The sequence below is a fragment of the Chiloscyllium plagiosum genome, unplaced genomic scaffold (assembly GCF_037043375.1).
Source record: "Chiloscyllium plagiosum isolate Xiang-an unplaced genomic scaffold, Cpla_swu_hap1 HiC_scaffold_1, whole genome shotgun sequence".
Classification (NCBI taxonomy): domain Eukaryota; kingdom Metazoa; phylum Chordata; class Chondrichthyes; order Orectolobiformes; family Hemiscylliidae; genus Chiloscyllium; species Chiloscyllium plagiosum.
In genome coordinates this window covers 163775543-163784882 of record NW_028270139.1, presented here as the reverse complement: position 1 = coordinate 163784882, position 9340 = coordinate 163775543, and the positions used below count along the sequence as shown (strand labels likewise).

Below are 9340 nucleotides of genomic sequence, written 5' to 3'. Positions count from 1 at the left end.
AAACATGAACAGGAAGGGAATAGGGGGATCCTGTAAGGGAAGATAGTTTTAATGTGGGAGGGCAAAATGTGTCAGTGCAGGAGGGCCGAAGGGCCTGTTCCTGTGCTGTATCGTTCTTTGTTCTTTAGAACATAGAACATAGAACACAGAAACATACAGCACAGTATAGACCCTTTGGCCCTCGATGTTGTGCCGATCCAAGCCCACCTAACCTACACTAACCCACTATCCTCCATATACCTATCCAATGCCCGTTTAAATGCCCATAAAGAGGGAGAGTCCACCACTGCTACTGGCAGGGCATTTCTTTGATAGCTGCCTTGCTCAGCCCTTCCTCAGCGAAGGAGCTCATCACCTGGTCACTGTCAATCTCAGTGGGAGCTTGCTATGCGCAAATTGGCTGTCGCTTTTCCTTCTTTGCAGCACTGCACTCAGGTACAGACTGCATGTTGTGGTTGCAATGCCCCTGCCTCTGGCCCAGGAGACCCGGGTTCAAAGCACTAGCGTCGCTGAGCAGGTGGATTGGAAAGTCTCTCTGTCCTTTTGGAATGGTAAAGGCTGGGGGTGGGGGAGCTGCTGAGCTGGCGAGTGGGGGGGGGGGGGGGGGGGTGCCTGTCATTGACCGGAGAGGCGAGTGCAGCAGGACTCAGACAGAGAGCCGCAGGATGACTTGATCAATCAGAGTCCAGTCTCTCTCTCACTCACACACACACACACAAACACACAGGGGCTGGACTCTGACTGCATTGGCGTAGCCTCCCCAGGAGGGGGGGGGGCAGGCACTGACCTGCCAAAGGGGGCTGGCTGTACAGAGGGAGAGAGAAGGAGACACACACACACACACAGTGAGAGAGCAGCTCAGTCCCAGAGTGGTCAGCTCAGGAAAGATGCTGCGTGTGTTTGTACTCCGGGCGGAGAACCTGCAGATTATCGAGAATGATATCAGCGATGCTTACTGCACCGTCACCTTCCAAGGTAAGGCAGCACCCCCGCACCCACCCACCACAATGTCCTGCTCTCTCCCCTCCCTCTCCTCCCCCAATCTCACAGCTCCAGCAGCAACTGCTGCTGTTAAATATAAACCGGCTCCGCTTACAGTGGGGGGGAAATGCTGGTTCAAATTAACCACCACAGGCTCTCAGCTCCTTTCAGCTGAAGATGGCTAACTTCTGAAAGGGGAGAAACACAGTTTTTGCCTCTCTCAATCGGATCTAAATTCTGCCTCTCAGTAACACTATCTCCAATTCTCTCCATCTCTCAGTTGCTTTGTCTGGTGCCAATCCATATGTCCGTCTCCCCAGAGAAATCTCTCTCTCTCTCTCTATTCTTTGCTATCTCTGCGGTATGAAGATATCTCTATCTGTAGGACTGGCTCTCCATGTACAGAAGCCTCCCCCGCCCCCTTCTCTCGCTCTCCATCTAATTCTCTCCCTGTCTATACTCTGGAGTCAGGACCCTGACTGAAGCAGTCCTTATGAAAGAGCCGTATTGACAATCTGGGGGTGTGTGAGAGTGTTTAATGAACATCCCCCTCCCCACCTCCGCACCCTGTCTGCGCTGTAAGGTCTGGTTGACCTCCCTGCCCTTTGGTTCACTGGTGAATAGGGAGGAACAGCTCAGAATCACAGCACTGTTACAGCGCAGAAGGCTCTTGAAAGTATCATTATAGTTTTATACCAATATTCCTCCGCTGCCCCTTAACCCTACCCTTTCTCTCTCTTCCCCTGAAGCCCTCTTTGATTGATCCCGTCTCCACCACACTGCATCCCAGACTCTGTGTGCGACTTTCTTTGTTGCAAATTGCATTCTCTGCTCTAGCAAATCGCTTTCTGTCTGTGCCTACTCATTGCGGGATCCTTTGACTGGCCAGATACTGTTTCTCCCCATCTACCTTGCGCTGTCCTGGCTCCACACTATCTGCACACGTACTCAGGGCGAAGCCTGTGTGCTCACTTCTCTTCCCGCCCCTGCAGTGTCCACAAAGACTAGAAAACATAGGAAGAGGCCATTCGGCCCTTCAAGCCTGTTTTGCCATTCAATTGGACCACAGCTCTCTCTGTGGCAAGGAGTTCTTAAGACTCACAACCCTCCGAGAGAAGAAATTCCTCCTCACCTCAGTCTTAAATTGGTGCCCCTTTATTCTGAGACTGTGTCCTCTGGTCCTAGACTCCCCCATGAGGGGAACCATCCTCTCAGCATTGACCCTGTCAAGCCTCTTAAGAATTCTGTCTGCCTCAATGAGATCACCTCTCATTCATCAAAACACCCAGGGAGTAGAGTCCTAATCTGTTTGGTCTTGGCTCATAAGACAGTCCCTCCATACCGGGGATCATCCTTCTGTGAATGGTGTCCAATGATATAATATATTTTCTTAAATATGGGGGCCAAGGCTGCTTCCAGTACTGCAGATGTGGTCTCTATCTTTATCTCACGTGACATAACATGGGAACAGGTGAGCGTCAGGTTCCTCACATACACTGACCACATCCAGCACAGCCTCAACAGCTGCTCTCTTGACCTCATTCTGAGAGATCTAACTGCTTCATGACGCCCAGTACCGGAGCAGAAATCTCTTCCTCCTAAGTATGAGGAAGACGGAATGTAAGCCTTCCGTTCACACCACCAGGCCTAACCTGGACTGCAGCTCTCTGCTGAGCAGCTCACTTAGCCATATACCAACAACCCCCCACAAGGCGAGTTATTTCTGAGCCCATGTTAACTTCTCAACCCTCCACCTTTCCATCATCAAGATCATGCTGGTCAAGACGGTGGCAAAGTGAGTCCCGGACTGGTCTCTCAGCAGCTCCTGGTGGGTCCCGGCCTGGTCTCTCAGCAGTTCCTGGTGGGTCCCAGCCTGGTCTCTCAGCAGCTCCTGATGGGTCCCGGCCTGGTCTCTCAGCAGCTCCTGGTGAGTCCCGGCCTGGTCTCTCAGCAGCTCCTGGTGAGTCCCGGCCTGGTCTCTCAGCTGGTCCTGGTGGGTCCCGGCCTGGTCTCTCAGCAGGTACTGGCGGCCTGGACTCTTGGTGGCTCCTGGTGGGTCCTGGTCAGTGTCTTGGTGGCTCATGGTGGGTCCCAGCCTGGTCTGTTCGTGGCTGTCAGCCTGGTCCCCCTGTGGGTCCTGGCCTGGCCCTTCCAGTCCTGGCCTTTCGACTGGTCCTGGTGGGTGTCGGCCTGGTCACTCGGTGGGTCTCAGCCTGGCCCCTCAGTGTGTCTCAGCCTGGCCCCTCAGTGGGTCTCAGCCTGGTCCCTTGGTGGGTCTTGTCCTGGTCCCTCGGTGGGTCCCAGCCTGGTCCCTCGGTGGGTCCCAGCCTGGTCCCTCGGTGGGTCCCAGCCAGGTCCCTCGGTGGGTCACAGCCAGGTCCCTCGGTGGGTCACAGCCTGGTCCCTCGGTGGGTCACAGCCTGGTTCCTCGGTGGGTCACAGCCTGGTCCCTCGGTGGGTCACAGCCTGGTCCCTCGGGGGTCCCAGCCTGGTCCCTCGGTGGGTCCCAGCCAGGTCCCTCGGTGGGTCCCAGCCAGGTCCCTCGGTGGGTCACAGCCTGGTCCCTCGGTGGGTCCCAGCCTGGTCCCTCGGTGGGTCACAGCCTGGTCCCTCGGTGGGTCCCAGCCTGGTCCCTCGGTGGGTCTCGGCCTGTTCCTTGGTGGGTCACAGCCTGGTCCCTCGGTGGGTCACAGCCTGGTCCCTCAGTGGTTCCTAGCCTGGTCCCTCAGTGGATCTTGGCCTGGTCCCTCGGTGGGTCCCAGTCTGGTCCCTCGGTGGGTCCCAGTCTGGTCCCTCAGTGGCTCCTAGCCTGGTCCCTCAGTGGGTCTCAGCCTGGTCCCTCGGTGAGTCTAGCCCTAGTCCCTCAGTGGGTCTTGGCCGGGCCCATCGGTGGGTCTAGGCCTGGTCCCTCGGTGAGTCTTGTTCTGGTCCCTCAGTTGGTCTTGGCCTGGTCACTCGATGGATCTTGGCCTGGTCCCTCGGTGGGTCTCAGCCTAGTCCCTCGGTGGGTCTTGTCCTGGTCCCTCAGTGGGTCTCGGCCTGGTCACTCGGTGGATCTTGGCCTGGTCCCTCGGTGGGTCTTGGCCTGGTCCCTCAGTGGGTCTTGTCCTGGTCCCTCAGTGGGTCTTGTCCTGGTCCCTCAGTGGTCTTGTCCTGGTCACTTGGTGGATCTCGGTCTGGTCCCTCGGTGGGTCTCGGCCTGGTCCCTTGGTGGGTCTTGTCCTGGTCCCTCAGTGGGTCTCGGCCTGGTCCCTCGATGGGTCTTGGCCTGGTCCCTCGGTGGGTCTCAGCCTAGTCCCTCGGTGGGTCTTGGCTTGGTCACGTGGTGAGTGCAAGCCTGGTCCCTCGGTGGATCTTTGCCTGGTCCCTCGGTGGATCTTTGCCTTGTCCATCAGTGGGTCTCGGCCTGGTCCCTCAATGGGTCTCGGCCTGGTCCCTCGGTGAGTCTTGGCCTGGTCCCTCGGTGAGTCTTGGCCTGGTCCCTCGGTGGCTCTTGGCCTGGTCCCTCGGTGAGTCTTGGCTTGGTCCCTCGGTGAGTCTTGGCCTGGTCCCTCAGTGAGTCTTGGCCTGGTCCCTCAGTGGACCTCGGCCTGGTCCCTCGGTGAGTCTTGGCCTGGTCCCTCGGTGAGTCTTGGCCTGGTCCCTCGGTGGGTCTCGGCCTGGTCCCTCGGTGGCTCTTGGCCTGGTCCCCTCGGTGGGTCTTGGGCTGGTCCCTCAGTGGGTCTCAGCCTAGTCCCTCGGTGGGTCTTGGCTTGGTCACGTGGTGAGTGCAAGCCTGGTCCCTCGGTGGATCTTTGCCTGGTCCCTCGGTGGATCTTTGCCTTGTCCCTCAGTGGGTCTCGGCCTGGTCCCTCAATGGGTCTCGGCCTGGTCCCTCGGTGAGTCTTGGCCTGGTCCCTTGGTGAGTCTTGGCCTGGTCCCTCGGTGGCTCTTGGCCTGGTCCCTCGGTGGCTCTTGGCCTGGTCCCTCGGTGGCTCTTGGCCTGGTCCCTCGGTGAGTCTTGGCCTGGTCCCTCAGTGAGTCTTGGCCTGGTCCCTCGGTGGGTCTCGGCCTGGTCCCTCGGTGAGTCTTGGCCTGGTCCCTCGGTGAGTCTTGGCCTGGTCCCTCGGTGGGTATCGGCCTGGTCCCTCGGTGAGTCTTGGCCTGGTCCCTCGGTGAGTCTTGGCCTGGTCCCTCAGTGGGTCTCAGCCTGGTCTATCGGTGGGTCACAGCCTGATCTCTCAGTGGGTCTCGGCCTGGTCCCTCGATGGGTTTTGGCCTGGTCCCTCGGTGGGTTTTGGCCTGGTCCCTCGGTGAGTCCGAGGCTGGTCCCTCGGTGAGTCTTGGCCTGGTTCCTTGGTGAGTATTGGCCTGGCCCCTCAGTGGGTCTCAGCCTGGTCCCTCGGTGAGTCTTGGCCTGGTCCCTTAGTGGGTCTTGGCTGGTCCCTCGGTGGGTCTTTGTCTGGTCCCTCAGTGGGTCTCGGCCTGGTTCCCTGGTGGGTCTCGGCCTGGTCCCTCAGTGGGTCTTGGCCTGGTCCCTCAGTGAGTCTCGGCCAGGTCCCTCAGTGGGTCTTGGCCTGGTCCCTCAGTGAGTCCCAGCCTGGTCCCTCAGTGGGTCCCAGCCTGGTCCCTCGGTGAGTCTCGGCCTGGTCCCTTGGTGGGTCTTGGCCTGTTCCCTCGGTGGGTCCCCACCTGGTCCCTCGCTGGGTCTCGGCCTGGTCTCTTGGTGAGTCCCAGCCTGGTCCCTCGGTGGGTCTTGGCCTGGTCCCTCAGTGGGTCTCGGCCTGGTCCCTCGGTGGGTCTTGGCCTGGTCCCAGTGGGTCTCGGCCTGGTCCCTCGGTCGGTCTCGGCCTGATCCCTCAGTGGGTCTCGGCCTGGTCCCTCAGTGGGTCTCGGCCTGGTCCCTCAGTAGGTTTTGGCCTGGTTCCTTGGTGAGTCTTGGCCTGGTCCCTTAGTGGGTCTCGGCCTGGTCCCTCGGTGGGATTTGGCCTGGTCCCTCGGTGAGTCCCGGCCTGGTCCCTCGGTGGGTCTTGGCCTGGTCCTTCGGTGGGTTTTGGCCTGGTCCCTCGGTGGGTCCCAGCCTGGTCCCTCAGTGGGTCTTGGCCTGGTCCCTCAGTGGGTCTCGGCCTGGTCTCTCAGTGGGTCTCGGCCTGGTCCCTCAGTGGTTCTCGGCCTGGTCTCTCAGTGGGTCTCGGCCTGGTCCCTCAGTGGGTCTCGGCCTGGTCCCTCAGTGGGTCTCGGCCTGGTCTCTCAGTGGGTCTCGGCCTGGTCCCTCAGTGGGTCTCGGCCTGGTCTCTCAGTGGGTCTCGGCCTGGTCCCTCGGTCGGTCTCGGCCTGGTCCCCTGGTGGGTTTTGGCTTGGTCTCTCAGTGGGTCCCAGCCTGGTCCCTCAGTGTGTCTTGGTCTGGTCCCTCTGTGGGTCTCGGCCTGGTCTCTCAGTGGGTCCCAGCCTGGTCCCTCAGTGTGTCTTGGTCTGGTCCCTCTGTGGGTCTCGGCCTGGTCTCTCAGTGGGTCTTGGCCTGGTCCCTCTGTGGGTCTCGGCCTGGTCTCTCAGTGGGTCTCGGCCTGGTCCCTCGGTGGGTCTCGGCCTGGTCTCTTGGTGGGTTTTGGCTTGGTCCCTCTGTGAGTCCCGGCCTGGTCCCTCAGTGGGTCTCGGCCTGGTCCCTCGGTGGGTTTTGGCCTGGTCCCTTGGTGGGTTTTGGCCTGGTCCCTCGGTGGGTCTCGGCCTGGTCTCTCAGTGGGTCTTGGTCTGGTCCCTCAGTGAGTCCCGGCCTGGTCCCTCAGCGGATCTCGGCCTGGTCCCTCGGTGGGTTTTGGCCTGGTCCCTTGGTGGGTCCCAGCCTGGTCTCTCAGTGGGTCTTGGCCTGGTCCCTCGGTGAGTCTCGGCCTGGTCATTTGGGGATTTCTGGTGGCTCCCGGCCTGGTCTCTCGCTAATATGTCGGCCAGTCTCTCTGTGGTTCATGGTGATGTCTTGGCTCAGTGTGTGAGTGGATCCTGGGGGAGATTAGAGAGGTAGCAGTCTCACTAGCGGTGGCAGGATCTGCAGTTGCAGCATCAAGGACAGACAGCAGAGCGGGATAGGCAGAGGGCTCATTAAAGGCTGTTGAACTTTTAACTTATTCCTTTATTTTCCTGGTTTAAACTGCAAAAGATTTTAATGTAAGCTATTATCTATTTCTATATTTTTCTCCTACTCTGTGAAGTAATGCTGAAAGTTTTAACCCTTGTTTCTTTTACTATCTTGTATCTGAGCTTTTTTTTGTACCTTGGTTCCTAAGATTGCGCTGTGTGTGTCAACATTTACACTTTTCACTTTTCACTGACCTCCAACAACCACAACCATCTTCCAATGTGCCAGGTCTGACTCCAACCAGTGGAGAGTTTGCCCCCTGATACCCATTGAAAAATATAGAAATAGATAATAGCTTACATTAAAATCTTTTGCAGTTTAAACCAGGAAAATAAAGGAATAAGTTAAAAGTTCAACAGCCTTTAATGAGCCCTCTGCCTATCCCGCTCTGCTGTCTGTCCTTGATGCTGCAACTGCAGATCCTGTCACCGCTAGTGAGACTGCTACCTCTCTAATCTCCCCCAGGATCCACTTCCAGTACACGAGACAATTAAATCTAACATCTAATTAACTTCCACTTCTGTCATACCTTTCTTTGAATCATAGACTTTTACAGAAGAAAGGCAGGCCTTCAGTTCCTGCAGGCAAATAACCATCCATCTCTTATTGGAGATGGTCATTGCTTGGTATTTGTATAGAATGAATGTCATTTAGCACCAATCTGCCCAAACCTGGGATTTTCCAAATCTTGTTGCATTTGAACACGGATTGCTTCAGTGTCTGAGGAGGTGGGAATGGTGCTGAACCTCGTGCAATCATCGGTGAACATCCCCCCTTCTGACCTTATGATGGAGGGAAGGTCATTGATGAAGGAGCTAAAGATGGTTGGGCCTAGGACGCTACCCTGAGGAACTCCTGCAGAGATGTCCTGGAGCTGAGATGACTGACCTCCAACAACCACAACCATCTTCCAATGTGCCAGGTCTGACTCCAACCAGTGGAGAGTTTGCCCCCTGATACCCATTGACTCCAGTTTTGCCAGGGCTCCTTGATGCCACACTCAGTCAAATGCAGCCTTGATGTCAAGGGCTGTCCCTCTCCCCTCCCCTCTGGAGTTCAGCTCTTTTGTCCATGTTTGAACCAAGGCTGTAATGAGGTCAGGAGCTGAGTGGCCCTGGTGGGACCCAAACTGGGTGTCACTGAGCAGGCTATTGCTGAGCTGGTGCTGCTTAGTAGCACTGTTGATAGCACCCTCAACTTTCACGATAAAGACAGCAGTCTGATAAGGTCTGTTTCTTTCATGGACAAAAAGCATGTTTAGAAAATAATCCTTAGGTTTTGTGCAACTCTATTTGAGAATATATTTTCATGTCCTCTTTTTGGTTTACCATTATCCTTGCTATCCATCTCTAGGCTTTCCGCTGTTTTGAGCTCTCAATATCTTGAGCCCTGCCTTTCAATCCCTTGACGTCCAAAGGGCTCTGGATTTATTTGCTCAGCTCTTTTTCTTTAAGGGAGCATACTTGCTCTGGACCTTACCTCTCCCTTCATCCCCTCTCACTGATTGGGCACTGATTTCCCTTCGAGTTCATCGTCCATTTTAGCTCAGCCAGGTCTCAGCTCAGCCCAGTCAAATTGACATTTCCCAATCAACAGCTTTGATTCGTCATCTGCCTTTGTTCGGTCCATAACTGTTCAGAATCGATCTGAATTTTAATCACTTCCGCAAAAGTATTCTCCAATTGATTCCCCTTTTAGCCGCCCCATTTCATTCCCAAACACAAAGTCTAGAACTATCCCCTCCATCGTTGGACTTGTTACTTCTGGATGAGAAAGTTCTCCTGATTGCATTTTGAGAATTTTGTAGCCCCACCCACTGTTTTTCACACTGATTCCACCCCAACCCTAATATCAGGAAGAAATTCCTCTTCAATATTCCTGTTGTTTTATCAGACATTTACCTACATATCTGACCTTCCTATGACTGTTTGTGGCTCTATAATACACTCCCAGAAGAGTGACTGCCCCATTGTTTTGTTCTTCAGTGTAATCCAGAAGGCCACTTTGATGGTCTGTATCATCTCCCTCACACCTCTGAGTGTTTCTTCAATCAATATTGCCACCCCTCTCCTTTCTTGTATCCTTCTTTATCTGAAAAATCCTGCAGCCAAGAGTGTGGACCTGCCTTCTCCCACCCTACTTGCAGCCAACTCAAAGCAATGGTTATAATTTCAACATCCAATCAGTGTGTGGTGTCAGCTCACCCCCACTGTCCCCCGGACACCTTCCGTATCCCATTTTCCACAGTCA

General features: G+C 56.0%; 1 protein-coding gene across 1 annotated transcript in view; it reads left to right on the top strand.

Moving 5' to 3' along the window:
- The first annotated feature begins 857 nt into the window (after positions 1 to 857).
- Positions 858 to 9340, top strand: part of dysf (dysferlin, limb girdle muscular dystrophy 2B (autosomal recessive)) — a 407686-nt gene continuing 399203 nt past the window's right edge. The window contains exon 1 of the mRNA XM_087991921.1: positions 858 to 975. Coding sequence (XP_087848047.1) covers positions 888 to 975 — 88 coding nt within the window. The 5' untranslated portion in view covers positions 858 to 887. The remainder of the gene's footprint in view (positions 976 to 9340) is intronic.